General features: G+C 41.2%; 1 protein-coding gene across 3 annotated transcripts in view; it reads left to right on the top strand.

Moving 5' to 3' along the window:
• Positions 1-24550, top strand: part of LOC115085086 (TBC1 domain family member 7) — a 33010-nt gene extending 8460 nt beyond the window's left edge. For all 3 annotated transcript variants that reach the window (XM_029590680.1, XM_029590678.1, XM_029590677.1), the window contains 5 exons: positions 1905-2092; positions 2715-2852; positions 8421-8566; positions 11395-11524; positions 24086-24550. In XM_029590680.1, the coding sequence (XP_029446540.1) occupies positions 1905-2092; positions 2715-2852; positions 8421-8566; positions 11395-11524; positions 24086-24172 (689 nt within the window). In that variant the 3' untranslated portion in view covers positions 24173-24550. The remainder of the gene's footprint in view (positions 1-1904; positions 2093-2714; positions 2853-8420; positions 8567-11394; positions 11525-24085) is intronic.
• Positions 24551-25380: the final 830 nt, after the last annotated feature.

Genomic DNA, 25380 nt, shown 5'->3' with positions numbered 1-25380 from the left:
ATTTCCAGCCAGAATAGTCTATTCATGGGAACTATTGCCCATTGCTATATAATCATAGATAAGCCTGTCGATAAAAATAGATCTTGAGCATAGATTTGGATTCTTTTAAACAATCTGATAAATTAATCTCTTCTGGAAGTGAGTTCCGTAACGTAGGAGCCGTCCCTGAAAATGCCCATTCTCTCGTGTCAGCGAGGTGAGCTTATTTATGAATGTAATGTTGTTCATTGCTTAGTTCAGATGCATAAGTGATTCATTTTAATAAAGGTATTGGTAGATAAATTAAAATAGACGAGCCCTTCACCCACCAGTAAGACAAAATATTTGCAGTCATTTAGTAACATGCCTTAACCAGCATAAAACTGGAAAAAGATGCATCTCCTGTGAGAAGGTTAAGGGCTTCGTTAATGTGATTGCTGACATTGGCGCTATGTTTAAGGCTGTCTGTCCTGGGAGTACTGATCATCTAAGCCCTCGTAGTTTTTATTTGACGTCTGCAGGCTGATGCTAGCTGAAGCTGCACGGGAGTCTGCGACAGCCAAGATGCTGAACACCGAGAGACGTGGGAAGCAGACATGCTGTGAAGCAGAAAGTGGGTAGGCCCATGGGAGCTATCCATAATGCCTAGAGCTCCGTGGCGGTCTTTAGCTGTCACACCGCAGCTTATTTAAAATCAGCTTTTACATCCGGAAGGACGACTCTTTTTAATTTGCAGATGTTGTCAACATTTATATTAAATGAATTAACTTAAAAGGCAAGTGTCTTTCAGTTGGTGTGTGCAGGATTTGGGAATGTGACTGTGGAATAGGGGTGGAGGACCTTCCTAGCAAACTGAGTGCCTCAGCCCGGTGCTTCAGTTTTATAGGTGCTGAAATTCAGGCCTGCTTTTTATTGACCCTGGCCCTGCCCATATTTTAGACACCTAGTAAAAATAGATGTTTATACTTAGGTACAGTTGAAATTTGAGGGGGGGGGGGCATTTTCATTTAGGAAGATCTAGGTGCCTAACTGCCCAGGTTAGACGCCAAAATCATTTGAATGTCAGCCCCCAGGTTCACAGCTCTGGACGCTGAGCACTACACTGCACTGCTATTCTAGTTAGATGGAAAATAACAGGAACAGTGAGCCTGTTCTGCCAGGTTATGAGAACTTTTGGGATGTATAATCCCACTTCTGGAAACGGAATGAGAGGCACATCCCTGAATGTGTGACCACTAGAACCACTCCCGGTATTTTAGACTGGAGTATGGCTGCTGTTTGACTCTTTGTGCTGAAATTGCAATAAAAAAAACCATGCTGTCTAATGTTCAGCATTGCACCCTCCCACACACTGGTTACCAGCGCGCACTCCCTGTTCCCAGGCTTATTTGTGTCTTTCAAAATTTCAGTCTACTAGGAGTAGTTTTTAGAAGCTGCAATTATTGGTTTTATATATAGTAGAACTGCTACGTAACCTTTTTATCTTCAATATCTCTACTTATTTTTAATCATGTGTTTGGTACGATATGACCTAGACACTGTGCAAAACAGCTGAGTCTGCTCCTACATGCTGCTTTTCCTGCTGAATCAAGATGTGTATCAGGGAAAACATAGAGTCAGAGATGGTCACCAGCAAGCAGAATGACTTCCCATGGTTTCTGTAGGCTGCCTTGGCAGTTGAGTAGAGTAGTATTCATGAACCAAGACTGAATGATGGGAAGCTGATGCTGGTAATTGCACGTAGATAATCGTCTGCAAACACTTTAACCATTTCCAGCTAGGTTATTACTACTGTTTTCAAAGGTTGCAGTGTTGTTAAGCTGTTTGGAGCAGTAATGAATTCCACTTTTGATGTTTTGTGAAGGTTTGCTATGACAGCCGATTGAGAGCAGCCTGACCGGCTGCTCGGTGTGTGTGTTGTGTAGGTATTCTTCCTCCTCACCGGGAGTCTCACACGCTGGTGATGATGTACCGGAAAGAGCAGTACCAAGACATGCTTCACGCCCTGCAGGTCATCCGGGCCATCCAGGACTCCACGCCAAAGGTGGCCATCCACCTGCAGATGCATCTCCTGGAGGCAGGAAAGCTGTCTTGCAGTCAGACATATCCTCTGGTGAGTGCCATCTTCTCTGACAGCACAGCCCCCGTCAAGAAAGAAAACACAAAAAATGGGGAAAGTACTTCCACTATTAGTATCCGTCACTACAGACCATTACTGGAATGACATGGTGGATATTATAAATAAGGAATGAGGCATAGGCTAGCCAGATCTGTTCCCAGAATAGTTACATCTTAATTTGTGTTCAGTAAATGCATTAATTTGGTAATTTAATGGAAAAAATCGATTTGATACATTTGAAGGAAGCCTGGCAGACGCATGTGTGTCCTTACTGGCCTGATTGTGAGACTTACTCTCTGTGAGTGGACAGGGTTGATGCAGTAGTAGCAGATATCATGCCCTTCCCAGATTCGAGAGTATGCTTCTCCTGTCGGCCTCGTCAGGCGTCAGACTCGCTCATGCATCTTGCGCTGCAGCATGTTTGCCAGCGGGTTTTATGGTTGAATAAATGGTGAGCAGCACCCGTCTTGGGAATCCAGTATTCTGGTAATATGGCACCAGAACAGATGTGCAAGTTTTTTCATAGATCCAACAAAGGTGGTTCTTTAGATTTGTATTAGTGAGTGAAAAATAATATACAGCAATATAGAAGACAACGCTGTGTGTTTTATCTTAGGATCTGGAAGATAACGTCTTCTATGCCATTGCCAGAGCCATGGAGGAGATGGTGGACAATGATGTGGACTGCTACTGGCTGACCAGAAGTTTTGTGAGCCTGTTGAATACTAAATACAGAGATTTGCTGTCACAGCTGGTAAGATATTCTTTTGTTGGGCAAGCAGTTGGGTGTATGTGTGTGGGGGGGAAGGACATTTTAGATTACAGCGGTTACTCTGATCTTGCAGTAGACCCAACATGTTCTGCACCACAGAAAAAAGATGCAGTCGCTGATGGAGTGCTTGAGGCTGGTAACTGAGTTCAAGGCTTACACAACTGCCTGAGAGCTTCCAACGTGGTTGGGGTGGGGGAAGGAAAGAGGAACGATGTTATCACCATCACCCAGTTGCCCTGCCACAGGGAGATACAAAGGAAGTTGATCAGAGCCCAGGAGTCCTAGCCCTCAGTTGATTGCATTCACTACTCTCTGGCAGTTCTCACTGGATAGGGATTAGCATGGCATACGTTTTAGCAAAGTGTGAGAGAATGTACCATGGTAACTGATTCCTGATTTGAAATCCTTTATATGCAAATTGGAACACACAAATTTGCCATATTTAATTTTGAGAGAGAGCATGCACAATCAATTTTTCTCACAATATAGTGCCCTGGTGTGATCACCAGCTAATAAAAGCTGAAGTAACTCTCCTCACCATCCAGCAAACAAACTCACATAATTATCAGTCTTTCACATACAGAAAAAAGATAGAACTGGAAATACTTGAAGAAAAAATTAAAAATAAAATAACAGAATTCGATCACGATAATGTCTCCTCATCTTTTGACTCCTGGGAAAAAAATCATCAATGAAATAGCAGATACCCTATGCCCAGTCCAGAAAAAATCATTCCAAAATGAAGGCAACACAACTAAACAAAAGAAACCTTGCTACAGCGAAGAGCTTAGACACACTAAACTGTCCCTGAGAAAATCTGAAAAGCATTGGCGGAAATGCCAAACTATGGAATCCCTAGAAAAATACAAATCCCTATTAACAAAATACTGCAAACAAATCAACAAAGAAATAGACTACTATGCAAAACAGATTCATAGCGTAAAATTTAATTCCAAATTACTCTTCAAAACAGTTAAAAACCTAATCAAGGACCCATCCTCCTCCATATCAAATAACTACAACTTTACAAAGAACTCATGCAACGAATATGCTACCTCATTGTTACAAAAAAGTAAATAACATAAAAACACAATTCTCCACATGCTTACTAAAAACAAAGAGCCAAAAGAAAAATCTGGAACTCATCCGATCCAATATCCAAATTTGAAATAAACCAAATCATCACAAAAATCAAACCTGCTATCCACCCACTGGGCCCTGTACCTGCTAGTGCCCTAAAAACAGTAGAAGATGTCATAACTCCAATATTCACCATAATAAACCACTCGCTAGCAGAGAAGGTCTGGTCCTTGTTAGGGCAAAACAAGTTGTGATTAAACCAATCCTAAAAAAATAAAACTGGCAGAATCGATGATTAGGACAATTGCCAAACAATATCCAACCTGCCTTTCATTGCTAAAGTCCTCGAAAAAGCAGTATTAACACAACTAGAGAACCACCTAGAAGACAATAATATACTATACCCAAACCAATTCGCATTCAGAAAAAATCGCCTAACAGAAACCCTACTCATTTCCTTAGCCAATCCAGTACTACATGGGTTTGACAACAATGAATCATATATCCTGGTACTAATTGATCTAACAGCAGCATTTGACACAGTTGACCATACCTTGCTATGCCACCAGCTGAGAGAAATGGGAATTGACGGAAAAGTTAACGAATGGTTTCATCCTTCCTAAAAGATAGAACTTTCCAAGTCAAGATGGGCAATCAAATTTCTGATACCTTCCCAATCAATATAGGTGTCCCCCCAAAGTTCAGCACTCTCAGCCACTCTATTCAACATCTATTTGCTGCCTATATATGCATTACTAGCAAATCTAGGAATCTTTTTCTTCCTATATGCAGCGACATACAGTTTTACATCCCTTTTGACAAAATATTTGAAAAAAACGTATCATCTCTATCAACACTCATGAAGGCAATATACAACTAAAACTTAACTCTAAATCCCAAAAAACTGAAATTGTGTGGTTAAGGAGAGAGAACACGATAAACCACCAACCCTAGACCTAGGAGTTATTAACATTATGCCCTCCAATCAAGTTCGGGACCTAGGAATACAGATCGATGAGATCTTTGCTATGAAAAAATTTGCATTTAAGCAAATTAATCAAAACAGGATACTCCAAGCTGAAAATATTACATCAGTTGAAGCCTTTACTAACAATACAGGACATCCGCACTGTCTTACAGACTCTAATTTTTTCAAACTTAGACTACTGCAACTCCCTAATACTCTGCCTACCCTCAGGACTATTAAAACCATTACAGTTACTTCAAAACGCCTCTGCTAGACTCCTACTAGGGACAATGAAATTTGACCGCATCACCCCCTCGATAGCGCTGCATTGGCTTCCTGTACAATCCAGAGTTCATTATAAAGTTTTAACTCTAATCTTCAGTATCATCAAACAGCTTATTAGGAGTGTCACTTCAACATTACACACCACAGAGAACCTTAAGATCACAAAACAAAGGGCTTCTAAAGGTGCCGTCTATTCGGAACACACACCAAACGCAAATAAGAGAACAACTGTTTTCCATAGCAGGCCCCAAGTTATGGAACTGTCTTCCAGTCATTACGCCAAATAACAGAAATAGAAAGTTTCGGGCGTGCGCTAAAAACATGGCTGTTTAGAAAGGCACATGATTTAACGTAAAATCCCAAAATGCTGATAACTTCAACATCAGTACCAGAGACAATATTAGCGGAGCGATCAATAAGGACCGAATGACGTAAAGTATATCGTTATTAGAATCAGAATCTGTATTTGCTGTTGTGTCAATCTAGAAAATGTATGAATATGTAGTAGATTGGCAAATATGCAATATGTTGACCTAGAATATATATGGATATGAACGAGAATATGCGTTTCCTGTTGTGTTACCTAGAATATGAAAGCTGACAAAGGGCCTCATTTTCCAATATCGCAGCAGTAACGCATGAGGGGGCGACTCCTATGCAAATAAGGCATTTTTCGTGCAGTGGGGAAACATCGCCGCACGCGATGTTTTCGCCATTCGCGGAACTGGAGTCGCAAATCGCGAAAACATCGTGCACCGCGATGATTCATTGGTTGTTTTATCGCGGTGCACGATGTTTTCGCGAAAGTGTCCAGCCAGGAGTATCGCGGTCCACGATATTCCCAGCAGCCCGTTTCAGAGGAGAGAGGAGAGTGACTGACTGACTGACTCTGAGACTGAGACTCTTCCTATAATGCCTATGCCCTAGAAGTATTTGTATCCCTATGGGAGGGCCACCTAGTAACTCGAGGTGGGGATTAGGTATGAGCGTCGGGGGTTGGGGGCCACTTTCGCATTCCACATGAGACGTACGGAAAGAACAGTGGCCTCTAGTGAAGATTTGAAGGCCGTCGGAGTGAGGAAACTCACTCCAAGAAGAGATTTGGGCTACGTTCTCTCCACCTAGCTTGTTGTTGCCCAGGTAGAGTGTCCATCAAGCTAGGTGGAGAGAACGTAGCCCAAATCTCTTCTTGGAGTGAGTTTCCTCACTTCGACGGCCTGCAAATCTTCACTAGAGGCCACTGTTCTTTCCGTACGTCTCATGTGGAATGCGAAAGTGGCCCCCAACCCCCGACGCTCATACCTAATCCCCACCTCGAGTTACTAGGTGGCCCTCCCATAGGGATACAAATACTTGTCTAGGGCATAGGCATTATAGGAAGTCTCTCCCTCTCTCTCTCTCCCCCCCCCCGGGGCCTGCAACAGACTGTCCGGACATATCGTGGCCCGTAACGCAAATCTAAGGGTTGTAGTTATTAGCCGCGATAGCAGCCGCGCTAACACTGCGGCTGTTTCGCCGCACACGATAAACTGGTTCCTGCTTTACATATGCTCCGCCCCAACTCCGCCCCCTGAATACCAAATTACTAATTTGCATTCGCAAATCGTGTTAACGGCTGTTAGCGCGATTTGCGAATTTATCGCACGCGGTAAACTGCTTGGAAAATGAGGCCCAAAGTTTGTGAATGTTGACCAAGAATTTTAAAGCTGAACTTGTAAACCGTTGTGATCTTCTTTTGGAACCTAAATAAACAAAATAAATAAATGTTGTTTGATGCAAAATCATCCCTACTATCAAGTTTTGAGCTGCTGTTAACAGTTTCAGGGTTTCAAACTTGTCTTAATTCAAAACAGCACCATAAAAGTAATGTCTATTTTCACGATAAGATACAAGTTCAATTACTTCATGCTGCACTCAGTAGGAATTTCGGTTTCATGCACAGGTTCGCTTCATCTTTCTCACACAGGTCCAGATCAAGATATCCTGGTTCTTAATGTAAATTCAGTTCTTTATCTTCAACAAGTGCACATACTACATGCTTCAGTAAGGCTACTTCCTGTAACTTCTGCCAGGTTCTCCTACACAGCCCGTCAGCTCTCGAATTGCTGGGAACAAAATTCCTGTGGGCCTCAAAGCTTACAAATCTAGCTCCTCTGGGGTGGGGTTTTACAGATCCTAGCCTCAGACTCTGTGCGGACTCACCCAGCCTGTTCACACTGAACATTACTGGAGACGCCCAGTTCGAAGCTTGCTAGAGCATGTTTGCCCATGCACGCACAAAATTAGTCCCATTGGGAGGGGGGAGTAAGGCCTTGAAAGGAAGATAAATAGAAAAGCCAGTGACATGCAGTGTGCGCAAATCCCGACAGACTGCTGACTGATGTATAGACATCCTTGCTGTTCTGAATTTTGAGTTGCATTCCTTGGGAGGTAGTGAAAGTTTGGCAAAATTATTTTTTTCAAACCAGCAAATGACCTGGAAACCCAGGAGCATTTCCCTTCGCCCATCCCAGTGTAGTCTTTTAACAAGTTTGAGTGTCTGGAGATGGCGGCGGATTGTTAAGTGTTGAAAGTGAAGGCATTTTTTGGATGCTGTTATCCTCTCCGTGGCACTTGCTGCAGTTTGTTCGGCACACGAGGCAGTACCCTGTACCTGGAGTAGGAGAGAAAAGATGGCGTCTGTTATTTGAGAGCAGATGGAGAGAGAGCATGTAGTTCAGATCGCTCTGTGTCCTTTTGTCAGTATGTATTTCTGAGGCTCCCTGACCTGTAGTCTCTACATTAGGCCCTGCCCGCACTCCCCGGGGGCGGTCATTGGGCATCTATGATACAGAATTGTGGCAGCAACACATTACTGCAGCTTCTGAAGTGAACTCATAAACGGCTGAATTCTCAAACTTTATTTTCTGTTCAGGACTGTCTGTTTTTTATTTTGAGATCAGAAAACGTCAGCTGGTGGCGTGCAAGTGCTCTTTTGGCCCCTGGATTTTGTTTTGTGCTCTCAAGTCTTTTGCAGCTCGGGTTTTGGGAGGCATTGTCTCAATTTGTCGTCAGACAAAACAAATGTTTTGGCAGCTTTGACTTTAACCTATGCTGCAGTTGCAAAATTTCATTTAGAGTGGTTTCTATTTGCTGCTCTAGTAGAAAAGAAAAAAATCCATTCATATAACTGCTTACTCTTTTTTTTTTTTTTTTCCCCTCTCCTGATTCTTCCACAGCCAAAAGTGTTTGAGCATTATTTGAGCCTTGAGGATAGCAGACTCCTGACCCACCTGAAGACATGTTCTGCGCTAAGCAGGTTGCCATACGACCTCTGGTTCAACAAGTGTTTTGCAGGCCTCTTGCCTGAATCTAGCTTACAGAGGTAAGTATTCTTGTTTTATTTATTTATTCTTAATAAGCTTTCCAGCTTCACTAAGAAAAAAAAAAGACAGATATCTAACCTGCTTTCTGTTTCTGTCATCATCAGTTTATATACAAATGTGACATAAGGTGAATAGAGGCATTAAAGCACGGAGCTGCTTCAGCCACCGAGAGCCAGTGGTCCATATTTGCAAGTTTTTAGTAAACCTAAGTCCTCAAAAAAAAAAAAAAAACCCCTCCAAAAAAAAACAAATAGCTGGGGGTGACGTGATGGCGTTTTCCCTGATTTTGAATTCTCTCCAACGTTTCCAGTCACTGCAGTATCAACCCTTTGGCTGGGGGGTCCTGCACCAGGTCTTCCTTTCAAAACCCTTCAAGCATGGGCCCTCAATCCGGTCACTTAAGTGTCACCACTGCAGGATGACTGAGACCCCCTCTCCACTCCAGGAGCTTTGTATGTTTCCTTTGCAGCTTCTCCAGCCAGGCTAGGGAGCAGAAGGACCTGACCGAGGAATAGAGCCGCCCAGCACTGCCACCATATCACCGGGCTGGTCGTTTCCCCCTTCCCTTTCCCCTCCCAACTCAGCCCAGGCATCATAACAACAATCCTTGGCCAAGGGCTACAAATGGAGTCACTCTCTGGGATCTGGCTAACGTGAGCCCCCCCCCCCCCCCCCCCCCCCCAACACCACAAAGTGAAGCTTTCTTCTCCCCGGGGCTATGCATGCTTCCTCCACAGTGTCCCCAGCCTTGGCTCATACAGGGAGAAAAGTCATGGCTGGGAATCAAACTCCAGTCCTCTGCATGGAAGCCCACAGCACTGCTGAGATTCTGGGCCAGCTCAGGGGGTTTATATCTAGGATGTGGTGCTTTGCATTTGCACACATTAAATTGTAGACCCCCCAGAATCCTAATGCAGACAGGCTCTCCCTTCAGTTTGTTCCAAATAGCCCCTCTTTTCCCCATGTCAATATAAGTCTCTTCCCCTGGTTGTATCTTTCTGTAAGTAAGTGATTCCAGCATGGATTCTGGATTTCTCATCTTTCTCCATAATGCTTTCTCCATAATGCTTAGCATGGTTAAAAAGCTTAGTTATATGTAAATAGAGTTGATTTGATCTGTATCAAGAAAGTCGGTATATAAAAGCCTTAAATAAATAAATAAATATCTCCTAGATGGCTGGACCTTCTTGTATTTTGGGCCCATAGGAAAAGCCCAGATCAATGGTTCTCAGCCCAGTCCTCACGGCCCACCTGATCAGTCTGGGTTTTCAGGATATCTACACTGAATACGCAGACATCGCATGCATATTTATTGTGGATATCCTGAAAACCGGACAGGATGAACATGCCTGAAGTCTGGGTTGAGAACCACTGGCCTAAATTAATATGGTTAGTTTTACATTGATTACACGATAAGTGCAAACAAATTCTATGTTGGTCACAGATTTTGTATTCAAAAATCAATTCTTTATTATGGCAACTCCACTGATGAATATAAAAGTTTCAATACAAGTGGAGTTGCCATAATAAAGAATTGATTTTTGAATACAAAATCTGTGACCAACATAGAATTTGTTTGCGCTTATCGTGTAATCAATTGACTTTTAGAGCGCAGCCTTAGCTTGTGTTTCGGTTCTTTAGTTTTATATTGAACCATTTATTCCCCATGAAAATGTTATAATTGGGGTATAGGAGCCTCGACTCGTGTCAGGGCTTCCCTTAAATCTCAGTTGAAGGCTCTAACCACTAAGTGCACCATTCTTCCTCCTCCACGTCCTCCCCAAAATAACCCCACTTTTTGTAAGCTCTTAAACCCTGATTCAGCTGTAGTTAGAATGAAAGCCATGCAATCCAACTTCTTAATATATTGAGCTCATCCAGTCTTCCTAGCTTTGTTAACGCTGGATGTTCGGGTAGCGACCGTGTTTGTGTGGTTGGCTATTTACTTATTAATTTAAAATATTTCTATTTCGCCTATCAGTGGACAGGCAGAATAGAAATATAGAAACTGTATGTGTTGTCACCCAATTGAGGATTGTTATCACCTGTCAAACGGACTACTTTGAAAGAATGAGCGGTTCGGAGTGCTGCCACACCTTCCTCGTTTTGGAATAGTGCTGCATGTGTGCACTCTTTTTTTCCTTTGTGCATGCCCCATAACATAAAACATATATTCAAACATGAAATAAAACACTATCAAAACTTAAAACATTCATAATAAAATCAGTAAAAATAATAAAATATACTTTAGAACATAAGTTAATAAATATTATTTCAGAGCTTTGTGGTTAGACATGGGGAAAGGGCGGGTGCTGGACGGAACGAAGTGGGGAATCTTGTCTGTTCTACCCAAGGTGGTGGAGTAGCAAGGAGGAGGATAGGGGACATCTTGCAGGCTGTCTCACTCTGTGACCGTAGCAGTAGGGGTAGAATAACTAGGCAGACTGGATGGGCCGGCCAGTCATCTACTATGTTACTTTGTTACTATGTCCTATTGCAGTGGTGTCCTCTTTTTAAGAGGACCCTACTTGAGCACCACAAAGACATATACTGCTCACCAAAGGCTTCCTTTTGGAGTTCAAGCTCAGATGCTTCATAAGCTGACCAGCAGGTGTCGCCCTGGGAGCAGTGCTTAGCCCTGGGCACTTGAGGGAACAGTCCCTGGGTTGGCAATGTGCCACACCGGCTTGGCAGTGCGTTTTTCTGCTACCACTATAAAATGAATTGCTTTCCTTCTCAAGCAGTACAAATTGTAAGAATGCGGGGTTGGGGTGGGGGAAGCATGATTTGCATGTTGAAACGTGACTTTATATTTTTTTGTTTTTAGGGTATGGGACAAAGTTGTAAGTGGATCCTGCAAGATACTAGTTTTTGTCGCTGTGGAGATTTTAGTGACCTTTAAATTGAAAATAATGGCCTTAAACCATGCAGACACAATGAGAGAATTTTTGGAAAATGTAAGTATCTTAGTTTGGGAGTAGTAGACTGGTGTTTATTTCCTTGCTTTAGGTAAAGAAGTGCTTTGAAAGCAGAGGTAAACAAAATGGCAAAATGTGGACTAGGTTGAAGCAGTCATTTGCTATTAATTTAGCACAATTAAATAGCTCTGTAACCTAGGTAGGAATCCACCTTAAACATTTGGTGTATAGCAAAGGCATTAGCCAGACTTGCAGTTTGGGGCCTGATGCTCATCTTGCTGGTGATCAGTATTTTGGATTTTGAAAGTTGGGCAGGTGCCTGACATGCTGTAGTGTTCATTTTGCACAGATAATAACCCTTCACTACATGGGAACATTATGCATTTAGAATGTAATCATTTTTTTTGTACAGGCCAGGATTTGTTAGGCTCTTTCAAATCCATTATGGAAGAGAATGCAATATTTTCTCCCTGCTTCTGGCCTCATTTGATTTTGAACCTCTTTATCTCTGATTCTTTTCTTGGATGTCTGTTCTTTTCACTCTTCTGTTCAAAATAGTAGGAGGAAAAATCTGTACACCCCTCAGTCTCCAAAAACAAATAGTGCACATAACTGTAACAGGGAAAGGTAGAAATATTTGGCTCAATGACACCATCGGACTTTATTTTTTTAGAAAAATATCATAAAGCAAATGTAGTCTGCCACCCTTGTTCAGCAGTGGAAGTATCGACTACCTGGAAAGAAGTAATGAGATTCAGGGTCAAATTGTTTGAATCTGAATCTTATGACACCAGTTACATAGACAGAACTGATTTTTTTTTGAGTGGGCACAAGGTTAACATGGGTGGGCTCTAGGCATGCAGGTCTGATATCAACCCTATTGTATTCTTACTGATAAATATTGTCATATACTGCACCCTACAATGGCTTTCTAAGTAGTTTGCAACAGCCATTATGCATCATGAGTGAAACTTTAAAACATTTCATCTCATTTCAAGCACTTATCAGAATTAAAACTTCCTTATTAATCTGTATTCATTTATTTTATATTTGTTGCAGTTTATAAATGCAGAAGTATATCATGTAAAAAGCAAAGAAAACAAATCCAATCAATCATGTAATAAAACAAAAATGAATGTATTCTTTCATGAATCCTCTTTGCAGAAAGGCAGAAATCATCATGACTACAATAAAATAGCATTAATCATCAGAATAGGTACAGAGCAGAGCTAGGACAATTCACATTACAATCAACATAAAAAAAATATTCAAATTCTGGTGTCACTTCAGCAAAAAATATCCCTCCACTGCTATTTGGTGAAGTAACACAAACTCCTGCAAAAAAAGAGGCATCTAGAATCTTGCCATACCATACAGTCATCACTGACTCTCAGGACTCGCATAAAAGCAGCAATACAAATACTACACCAGGCCCTAGAATATTAATACATCACCTACTGGAGTAACAGAACAAGCTGGACTATTGCAGAGAAACTACACGCTAGCAGAAATGTTTCTCAGTCACATACAGGCAAAACAGAGACTGACCCTTACCTAATACAGAAATAAGAGACTACAAATTAGAAACTGAATCATGCAAACAAAACTGAAATAGCCTGAGAAACTAGATTCAGAACAGTGGAACACTGAAGAAAGAGAAAAATACAAAAATATAAGAAATGCGCATTCCCAAAGATGGCATATTCCAATTGCTAAAATCTCAATTTTTTATTTTTTTTTTACCTTTGTTGTCCGATCTTTGTATTTTTCTAATCAGTTGGTCCCAGTCTCTTTGTTTTTACCCATTTTTCCCTTGTTGCTTATTTCCTAATTACTTTTCAGTGTCTCTCTTCTCCTACTGTCGTTTTCCCTTCCTCCTTTACACACACACACACACGCTTTCTCTCACAGACTCCCTCACACACTTGAGCTTTCACTCTCATATGCTCTCTCCCCTCCCCACAAGTTCACATTCTCTTTTCTCTCTCTCTCTCTCATTCTTATATACATATACAGATGCTCACCCACATGTGCGCATTCAAGCTCCCATTCTCACCCATACACATGCATGTCCTTTTCATTAGGCACAGCCAAAGTCCTACTTCTGCCGCGGCATGGGGGCTCCGGCCCTCCTCTGCGCTGTCCCGGGAATGGGAACCTGTGACAGCATTGCTCCGACGGGCCTCTTCTGGTTGGGTGGCCATGGCCCACCCAGGTCCACCTGTGGCCACGCCACTGTGTGACACTGTTCTGTGACGGACTATATTTGAATATATTCCTAATGTTTCGGCAGAACTTGGAAAAACAGTGGTCCTCTTTTTGGGAGGATATGGCAACCTTCAGAAAAGAGCAATTTCTTGTGTTAGTCTGAGGAAACATAATTTTCTGTCACTAAAATATGACTTTCATGTTGTCATTTTCCCACTACACGTTTCATTGTCGTCATATAGCACGTTGACATTCATAGACAATAAACACAAGTAGGTGGATGCAGTATCAAGCGCGAAAAAATGTGCACCCAAACTGGGCACACGTTTTTTTCACCACACGCACATCCCCCTCTCGTGGGCGCCCGATGCAACAGGCAAATGAGCTGCCGTGCTAAAAAGGACCCGTCCTTAGTGCTTCTAGGGCATTGGGCCCCCAGGCGATGTGGCACAGCCATGGAAAATGGACACGCTCTTAAATTGAGTGTCCGTTTTCCTTACCTGACTGTCGCCAAGTGGTTTTTTTTTTTTTTTATGCTGCTTCCTGTAGTCTCCTACTTAGCTTCGTAACAGTATTAAGTAGGAGGAACCACAGAAAAGCAGTATTCTTTTGCTTTTCTGTGGGGCTTTGGGGCGCTTCCATACTTAACGCTAACTCCGGGCCTGGCCTTAACTTTTGCATTTTAAAACATGTGCACTGGGCACCCGATGATTTTTTTGCACCAGGGGTACTAGCTGATAGCGTCATCTATATGGCATTTACGGGTGATTAACGCTATTAGCTACGTGCTGGTTTGGATGCGTGATTTGGGCATGCTAATCCCACTATTGCATCGGGAGTTAGTCTAGATTGTCCAAAACACGCGTCCAACCTAGTGGTGCATTTAGGATTTTTGCAACCCCTAGGCGAATTGTTGGTGCTGTGGAGCTCCCACCCCTACCATAAGATCGGACAACAGGGAGCAGAAGGGGTCTATAAGGCACAGCCCCACAGTTTCCTGTGGCAGCTCGTCGGTAGATTATGTGACAAAAATAAGAAACTTCTGAAGCACATTGACATTTCCATCTTTTATATTAGAAAATCGGAGTAATTTTCTAACCTTGCTTGTGTGTGTAATGTTTTGGTGTTTTTTGGGGGGTTTTTTTGTGTATCTTTTTTATTGGGGTTTTACAGCATTACAGTCATGAAAGATTTTGAAGTAAAGTACATTCAACATGTTGTAAATTACATACTATTACCAATACTCCCATAAAAACAATCACTCTTGGAACCTTCTGAGAACTGCTTAATATAGCTTTAACATTAACCATTACAATAGCATAACAGAAGCAATGCTAGTGTCTCAAAGTAACCCCATTTCCCTTTCCAATCCCCCCTATCCCTCCCTCACTCTACCCCAGTACTTAAACCTCTGTTAATTTTGCTACTAATTCTACCTGGAGAGTAGCTAGTAGCACAAAGTTATAGAAAATGAAATGATGATAATACATGGGGTTGTAAGTGATATAGATGAGTAATTATTTAAACCAACAGACCTCAAGGCTATTAAGCTCCTACTTAATCAATGATAAAGGAGACAAAAGCTGAGTGTAAAAGTTTAATTGCAAGGGCAACCGGTATAAACTTTTCATATAGTTCATGTGGATCCCTCTATGCCTTGTTGAACTATTTAAACTTCTTGTCGCCATTATAAGGCGGGAAGGTTTTGTATGGACTCAGGAGGTAAGGATTGCAAAAAAGGTGTCCAGATAGCTTTAGTTTCTTCTTTGCATTTAGCAGATTTTTGCGTGGCCGACATATATTCTATTGTTAATAATTTAAGCATTTTCTTTTCCCAGAGTGAGTATAACTGAGGGAGAGGACCTATCCAACATGCTTGTATGGATTGTTTAGATATCAGACTAGCTTTATCAATAAGTAATTTGGAAGTTCAGGGCCGAGATTTTGTAGACGGCAGTGATTTCCCAAAGAGCCAGAAATGTACGTCTACCGGGAGTACGAATTTTAAGATATTAGAGAGTTTTTGAGTCGCCGATTGCCAAAAGCTTTGAATTAGAGGGCATTCCCAGAATCTGTGCAAGTAATCATTTATAGACGTTGAACATTTCTCACATAAGGGGGAGGAACAAGGTTTCTATTTATACGCTAGAGCCTGTGGGATATATAACTGCCAAATGAATTTATATTGAAGTTCCCGGAGCAATGTGTTCTCAGAAGTTTTAGAGATGCCTGCGAGATGGCCATTTAGACCACCGAGCTTTGATGCGCGGAAGAAGAGAAGGTGCTTGACGTTTGAATAGTCTACTAGAAAAGGTCGCGCATGATGATTTTTGGGAGGATGTAAATTGAAAGAAGAAAGATAAAATCCCCATTTCTCCTAAGCTTGGGTTCTTCAAGCTAGCGGTGGCAGTGTAGTGACGCATTTGTAAATAAGCGAAAAAATCCTTGCGAGGAATATGGTATATAGATTGCAGATCCATAAAGCTGGCTACTTCGTTTGTAGTGGGTTCAGAAAGTTGGTGAATATATTCCAGGCCCAATTTTTGCCAATGCTGGAATACTCCTTTTGTACAACCGGGGGGTGAAATCTGGATTGTCACAAATTTCAATAAGTGCAGTGCTTCTCGTTTTTTAAGATTCAGTATTTTACACAGTGCATTCCAAGCCTTTCAGCATGCATCCAAAATGTGAAATGATGAGGGGATTGAAGAAATAGAATGATCAGAACACTGAAGAAGTGCTGCAGGGGCAAAACCTCCTAACCAAGCCTTAAGGGCCTCGTATAGAGAAAATAAGGATGACTTGTATAACCAATCATAGATTATCCGCAACATACGTGCTAAATTATAGTGCCGAAGGTCAGGATGGCTTAGGCGCACAGTAGCCCATGGAGTCTGTAAGATATGGAGAGGTAATCTGGCCCGTTTCCCTTGCCAAACAAACCGAGAGAATTCTCTCCCTATCCCTCGCAAATCTTTCTTTGAGAGCCATATTGGGGCCATTTGAAGCAAATGAAGCCATTTGGGGAGTTCTATCATTTTTAAGAGATTATATTCTCCCAAATAGGGAGAGCGGAAGATTCAACCATTTTTGAATATTTTTACAAAGAGCTTGATTATAGCGGTTGAATATTGACTTGATAGAATTGAGAGACCTGTTGAGGGATTATGGATGCCTAAGTATTTCATACTGGAAGAAACCCACTTAAGAGGAAAAGAGCCTGGCCACGATTGGCGAAGTTTACCCGATACGTACAAATCCTCGGATTTGTCCTGGTTTATTTTAAGTCCCCCAAACGTGCCAAACCAAGTTTATTGTGCTAACGTTTTTGTTAAAGAGCGGATGGGATCTGTTAGGTAAAGAAGGACATCATCTACAAACACAGCCACTTTTAAAGGAAGAGTCTTGGAATTCCAATCCCCTAATAGAGGTGTCATCTGCTATCTTTCTAAGTAAAGGGGTCAGTGGAAAGGAGGTAGAGAAGAGGAGAGAGAGGGCAGCCTTGTCGAACTCCACGGCCCACCTGAAAAGGATCTGATCTATCGTTATTGGCTAGAATATATGATTTAGGAGAGTAGTATAGAAGCGCGATATTGCTGACAAAATCTCCCGAAAAACCAAATCGTCCTAGGATAGAGAACATGTAAGGCTACGGAACCCGATCAAAAGCTTTTTCAGAATCAAAGCTTACTGCCAGCGCCTGTGTCCCTAACTTAAATGAATATTGCATGGCTGTAAGAAGTTTTGTGATATGGGATCCTGCTGATCTACCCTTGACAAAACCCACTTGATGTGGTGAGATAAGAGATGGGAGAATAAGATTAAGCCTGTTTGCCAAGATTTTAGCAAAAATCTTTACATCAGTTTAATAATGAAATTGGCCTATAAGAAGATGGAAGGACGGGGTCCTTCCCAGGTTTGGGCAGGACCGTTATATGTGCATCAGTAGTGTTCTCTGGGAACTTACCTAAGGCCAGGGCTTGGGGATAAAAGGACTGAAGAAGAGCCATGACCTTATCCTTCAGTATTTTATAATAGTCAAAGGAGAAGCCATCGGGCCCTGGGGCCCATAATTTTTTTTATTGGGTGAGGAAAAGAGATCTCAAATGTCGGTAGAGAGAGGAGATCTCAAGGATGGAGAGAGGAGAAAGAGATGGGGAGAATCAGGAATAGTGAGAAGAGAAGATGAGTTATTGGGGATAGAGGGGAGGAGTGCGAGAAGAAAAGTGGTCCAAGGATGATGGGATGAGAGCCAGAGAAGATGGGGTGAAGAGCATGGGAGATAGAGAAAACTGAGGAAAAATGGGGCAGGGAAAATCAGGAATCTGAGAGGAGGGAGAGGGAGGAAGATTCTGGGATTGAGTAAGGGATGAGAGTGAGTTCCAGGATCTAGGGATAGAATCAGAGGTCAAGAAAGAAAGGATTTGAATTGCATTGACAGTGCTTCAGTTGTACTTCCCCCTTGTATCCCCTTTCTAATCTCCCATCCAGTCTGGCCTACACACATAACTGGAACCAATTCCTTCTCTCTGACACCCACTAACACTGCCCCCTTCTCCTGCCCCTGCTCCTCTCGCCTCATCCCTCAGTGATCCACACTCAGCCACTCCTAACCTCTCCAACATGATCCCCCTTTCCTCTATGTGCTTCAGATTTACCTCCCCACATCCTGTTCCCTGCAGGCTAGCTGGGATGGTCTGGATCAGGAAACAGATTTTCTCTGCTGATTGATATTGAGACAGCCTGCTGCTACCCCCCAGATTTTTGCTGCCGTAGGCACAGTCCCAGTCTAACCACACGTAAGGCTGTGCACTGGGCTGAGCGCACTATATTGCATCAGCTTGAAGGTGCACAGGCAGGGATGAAGGCATGTACTGCACTTTGCACCAGTGTGGAGAAGTTTGCAAACACAGCTGGAACCTCTTCCAAAATATTCACTCTGCATATTTTCTGTGCCTTTCTAGAGATGGATGAAAAGAGTGAAAATGCATATGGTTGCCCAGTGAAGGGTTTTCTTCTCACCAGTCATGAGCTCAAGTGAGGGTCTCTGTAAATCATGAGCCAGATTGTGTGAATTTGTTTACTAGAAACTGAGCCATGCAGATTTCAGCCTGGTTTAATTGTGCAAAAATTCAGTTTTCCTAGTGTGTAGCCAGATGGACTCAGGACCAATGGGTTGTGCTCCCCTGCCAGCAGATGGAGACTGAGTCAGGTTTTAAAGCTGACATCATCCTAGACACCCCTGCAGTGATCTCAGCCCTTCAGTATTTCTCCGTCTCCAGCAAATGTAGACATGATTTCCTTATGGGGATCGCTGTACCTTTTGGAAGAAGAAATTCTACTTTTAAATTGGAGAAAAGATTGAGCCCCGCTCTCCTGCGGTGATACCTAAGGTCCTTCCCCCGACTGAGAATTCCTGAGGTGATTTCTGAGATCCCTCAGAGGTGTGCCTTGGTCCAATAGCCGGTTCCCGGTGTGGGGTTTGCTGCTCAAGCAGCTGAAAGGCAGCAGATGCAGGAAGCCAAGCACGACAGTGAATGCCAAAGCCCTCTTCTCCCCACAGCCGGAGACCTTCTCTGTACTTAGCCTGTAAGTGCTGAGACCAGGTAAGCTTTTTTTTTTTTTTTCTCAAGGAAGAAAAAAAACTTTACTTTCAGAGAAGAGGGATTTTGGTAAGACTTCCTCCGGTTTTCTTGCTCGGTGCGCTGTACCGACGTTGTTCCCGATCCCGTTGGGGCACAGAGAAATGGGCTCCCAAGTGGGTTGAGCAGCCCCCCCCCCCCCCCCCCCCGGTAGGCTAGGCCCTGCTTTAAGCTTGGCACACCGCGTGGTAGGCCACGGTGGCGCCATCTTGCAGGCGTGTTTGTGCGTTTCGTATTGCCCGCCATAGGACGTCAGTACGCGCAGTGTGTTGGCTCTGCATATGCACCGCATGCATAATGTCATGAGAGTACTTACGCGCATAATAAAGTAAGTGCAGGATACAGGAAAAGCTGGACACACGAACTGTGCGTGCACCTCGCTGCACCCCACCTAGGCGCTCAAAATTTGTGTGCATAAACTTTTGAACGCACAGTTACCGTCGCCAACAGTGCCGGCAGCCAAGAAACATAAGTGCCTTGCTCTCTGTGCTGTCATATTAGGGCTTCTCAGCCTGACCTGGATTCCAGCTTGTGTCAGCACTGTGAGGATGCCCAAGGGGATTTGGCCTCCCTGGATTTTGCTGAGCCTGGCTCCTCCCATTCAGATGATGGATTGGCAGCCTTAACTGGAAGTACTCCAGATCTGAGTAACCCCTTGGCTGGGTCTTCCAGGGGAGAGGGAAACTCGTCTGAGCCCACCCTAGTTCCCCCCCTGGGCTAGGCATGGACCTGGCGGCCTTTTCTTGGGTGGAACTTTTCCTGGGACTACAGACCTTTGTACAGGCGCAGTCTACTTCCTCACTTGCCCCTGTTCGAACGGAACCCCAGCCAGCCCCCTTTTCCCTCTCCCATTCCTGACCAAGGGTATCCCTAGTGGGGGCCTGATTTCATTTCATTTTTATTTATTTCAATTTATATATCTGTATTCCAATGTAATCATACCAGTTTAAAACACTTTAAAATAGCATTAAATCAACATAAAATATCCCAAACAAATTATTCAATAAAATATGCAATCTAAAATAGTATAATATAAAATGAATTTAAATCAGCATTCTAAAATCTTTACTAAAAAAGTTCACAAAATGGTAATCAAATAGCTTCCAGTATCATGCAAATACATTTGCTCACCTTCCTTATTTAATCTCCAAAAGCACATTTAAATAAATGAGATTTTAGTTTCCTTTTAAAACTTGAAAAGGTTGACTCTAATCTCTGTTCGCTAGGGAGCTCATTCCAGATAATAGGGTCGGCTAGTGACAGCGCTTGTTCACGTACTTTGTTCATATGTGCTAATCTAGATGATGGTATCGTCAACTGCTCTTTATACCTTGATCTCACCCCACGTTGTGAAGTATGAAGTCGCAGGGAGGCATTTAGCCATTCATTTTTTTCGTTATAAATTGCTTTATGGATTAGACACATATTTATACTGTATTCTAAAATGTATCTGTAGCCAGTGCAGATTTTTCAAAACGGGTGTAATATGATCATATTTTTTCGAATCAGTCAAAACCCTTGCGGCTGCATTTTGTAGTAACTGAAATGGGTGGAGAGTACAGTGAGGTAAACCTAACCAAAGTGCATTACAGTAATCTACCTTAGCAAACAAAAGAGACTGCAAGACAGTTCTAAAGTCTTGGGTGTATAGAAATGGTTTTAAAAATTTGTAATTTATAGAAACCATCTTTTTATAGTGTTCGCTATTGATCTTTTCATATTGATCTCACTGTCCCAACAGTATCTCTACATTTCTCACTTCTGTAACCAGACTAAAATCGTGATTCTGTTTCGATAGAAAGTTCTTTTTCTCTGTCTAATTTATTACAAATTAAAAGAATTTCGGTTTTACTTTCATTTAACTTCAATTTCATGTGACATAACATCTGACAAATCGAAGAAAGATACATTTTTAAAAGATCAAGCGAATGGTCAAAAGAATTTACAATAGGAATTAAAAACTGTACGTCATTTGCGTAAATATAGTATGAGAGACCTAATCCTGAGAGGAGCTTGCAAAGAGGTAACATGTAAATATTTAAACAATGTTGCTGAAAGTAGGGAGCCTTGTGGGATTCCCGAAGTTAAGTTAATCACATTAGATTCCTCATCACCTATTTTAACTTTAAAAGAACAGTTCTGTAAAAAGAATTCAAACCAGTTTAGCATCTTATTAATCAATCCAATTTCTTTAAGTCTCTGCAACAAAATGTCGTGATTAACTGTATCAAAGGCAGCACTAATATCTAACATGACTAAAATATTTTTATCCTTGATCAAGACCTCTTAGAATCGTATCTGTCAATGAAAGCTAAAAAAATTTCTGAATCCCAAACTGCAGCGTAAAGAACATTATTCTCTTCTAAAAACTCAGATAACTGTGTTTGAACAACTTTTTCTATTTTTGATAAGAATGAAAGATTAGATACTGGTCTAAAATTATTTAGACAGGAAAGATGAAGATTAGATTTTTTAAGATAGGTTTAACAATGGTACATTTTAAGATAACAGGAAAGCTACCTTGTTCTAAAGATAAATTCACAATATTTGCAATGGGTCTGGCTAAAATATTGGAGGCAGATTTTAAATTCTTAATTGGAATTGCATCAATTGGGTGAATTGCTGGGTTCAATTTCCTAATCAAACTTTCAGTTTCTGTAGAACTTACTTGTCTGATGACACAGATGAAGAGCAAGATCCCTTGGATTCTCCCGGGATTAGAACCATATTGAACCATGATCCAGTTCTTTCATAGACATGAATTGCCAGCCTTGGTTTCTCAGACCCTGAAAATGCTGGGAGTTCCTGGAGCGGAATCTATGACGGAGCCAAAGAAGAATCCCATTCTGATTTCCTTGCACAAAGCCTCTTGCTATTTTCAAGTACTGGCAGCCATCAGGAGTTGATTGACCTGAAATGGGATGCCCCAGAAACAAGTTTTAAAAGGGGCCGAGTGTGATACAGCTGCCCCTCAAGGCTCTGCCCTCTCAGCAACACTATTCAATATTTCCATGCTCCCACTGTGTAAATTACTAACAAATCTCGGAATAACTTTCTTCTTGTATGCTGATGACATACAGTTTTACATACCACTCTCCAGATCATTGGAAAATACAACTTCGATACTTTTTATCTATATGAAAGCAATACAACAAGAGCTTTCACAACTCCAGCTTCGTTGTTGAAATAGAATATGCATTGGTTGTATAGTTAAAGGAGTTATAGTATGTACCCCTGAAACCTGTTATTTATGTAAAGCCTGTGGCTGTTATTTGTTTACTTCCTGTATAACATGTTGTATGTAAAGCCTGTTGCTAATTTATTGTTTACTGTAAACAGAGGTGATGTATATCTATACGTACCGCGGTATATAAGAACCTCTAAATAAATAAATAAATAAAATAAGCTAACATTAAACCCTAAAAAGACTGAAATCATTTGGCTGAGTAGAAACTCATTGATAGTTAAACCACCTGCCCTAGACCTGGGTAATTTTCAAATGAATCCCTTAAATCAAGTACGGGATTTAGGTATACAGCTAGATGAGAACCTTACAATGAAAATGCACATCAGTAAATTAATCAAGACAGGTTACGCCAAGTTGTGAATACTACATCGGTTGAAACCATTATTAACTTTTGCGGACTTCCGTACTATATTGCTAACTCATCTTCTCAAACTTAGACCACTGTAACTTCTTACTACTACGTCTTCAAGCATGTCGCTTAAAACCACTACAACTATTACAAAATGCCGCAGCAAGACTCTTATTAGGATGTAGGAAATATGATCTCATAACACCCTCGCTGATGTTACTACATTGGTTACCAGTATAATCCAGAATCTACTATAATGTTCAGCATCATTCATTCCAATCACCTTAGATTCCTTATCACGGCTCGTTAGGAGTGACACTACAACCTTAAATCCTCAAAGAACACTAAGATCTCAAAATAAAGGACTATTGACTATTCCCACAATACAGAGCACACACATCTGACACAAATAAGAGATTGTGTGTTTTCCATAGTGGGTCCAACCCTTTGGAATTCTCTGCCTGAGACATTACGTATTTTACCAGATAGAAAGAGATTTAAATGTGAATTTAAAACATGGCTATTCAAAAACACATATAAATTAACTTGAAAATACAGAGTCACAAAGACAAGGACAAAAGTTAATTATCAAAATCATGAAGAATAAGAATGTAAGATTCTCAAAACAACTCACTGAATAAGATGAGAGAACTATCATTTCGTTATAACTTTCCATATCCTTTACCTTATGTAACCAACCATTGTTTGAGTTATAACTATGAATGTTACTTTGTAAACTTGTGATCTATGCATGGAATAATCGTATATAAAATGTCTAAATAAATAAATATTAAGGTTGCCTTCCATAGATCCCATTATGCAAGTAAGAATGATCTCGTTTTCTGTTTAGGTCAGAGCTCTCGTCGCAGCTCTTACATGCATGAGAGGTTCTGGTACTTCGGTATATATATAGTATGTCGAGACTATTTAGCTGATGTTTGTATACTTGTTCAACATAAAAATCAAATCTGTTAATGACTATTAGAATGAATAAGCTGAATAATTCTTCAGATTTTGAGCATTTTTATTCTTAGTACCTTGAGCTGTGCATTCATGAGTGACATGGTATAAAGGAATGTTTCTGCAGGTTTGAATATTTGAACTAATATGCATATGTTTCTAATGTTCATATTTGTCATTACTATCTTCTGTAGATTCCCCAAGACAACACTGATGCTGTTGTTAGCAAGGCTGTGGATTTGTGGCAGAAGCACTGTGGCACACCTGTACATTCTGTATGAGGGCTTTTCTTCACATGCTTCAAGTTGTTTTTCTGAAATCATAGACTATGTGCTGACGTTTACTACTTTTGGTACTTGCGTATTTGTGAATGTGTGTTTTTATCCTTTCTATTCCTAACTTAGGAAAACAATAGAGCGGTTTGTCTCTAACAGGTCGAGTATGTTATGTCCAGGTTTTGCAAGAATAAAATTGTGCTATGTAAGACATATATACAGTGTTCCTGTGATAGTGATGAGGTTAGATATTTTGGTAAATTACAGTTCCACATTCAAATTGTGATGGCAGGAAGTAATCACGAGATTCTGTCTAGATGCAGAACAATATTATCTAATTTTGCAAAATAAAAAAAAAATCACATTTTTAAATTTAAAAAAAAAGTGACTTGCTGGCTTTCTGCTTGGTGGGTATTGGGGAGCATGCATAAGCCCTCTTTACATGGGTGTTGTGGGTGCTAGTAAACACAGAATACCAGTAGCCAGTAAGAGAAAAATATTTAGTCTTTTTTTTTTTTTATTATAAGAAATTATATAATAGAAGCAGTGCTTAACAAAAAATACAGAGTAAATTCCAGCCTGGATCTTCTAAGCTGTTAGTTAAATACATCTCCACCTCTAACTTACAAACCAATGAGTTTGTTTGAATTACATTTTCCTAATTGGTCGGTATTAAAATTTTATCTCATATATGCTAATAAGATTTGATTTTTGTAAGTCATATGATTTCTTGAGCCCAAAAGGCAGAATCAAAACTCAGTATTTATCCTTAACATAGTTTTTTACCTTTAACATACTCTTTAGCATTTCAATAGCTTGGCTATTCCTACAAACCGGATCAGTGCAGTCTCATTGTTGTAATTAACATTTTCTTCACTGCTACCAAATGAGTTTGGTTTTGTAGAAAAACCATCTCAAAGCATCCTTCTTGGGCTTTTTATGTAGTCACTGCTCTGACTAGTTTAATACATTATCAGTCGTATTTCAGTATGCATAAGCCTTCATGCTTCTGGGGCATGCCCACTTTGTTTCCTGCCATTAACAACAACTGGAATTGGCAAAGGACATGCACGAAGGAAGCCCAGACGCTGATGTCAGCATGAAGCCAAAAACACACATTTGCCAACATTTCAGTCACCACATATCCCCACTGGAATTTTCTTCAAAAGTGCCTATGGGTTCAACTTTCAGAGGGCATCTAATGTTGGGAGTTA

The sequence above is a fragment of the Rhinatrema bivittatum genome, chromosome 2 (genome assembly GCF_901001135.1).
Source record: "Rhinatrema bivittatum chromosome 2, aRhiBiv1.1, whole genome shotgun sequence".
NCBI classification, from domain to species: Eukaryota; Metazoa; Chordata; class Amphibia; order Gymnophiona; family Rhinatrematidae; genus Rhinatrema; species Rhinatrema bivittatum.
The sequence above is the reverse complement of the archived record's forward strand: the minus strand, read 5'-3'. Positions and strand labels throughout refer to the sequence as shown.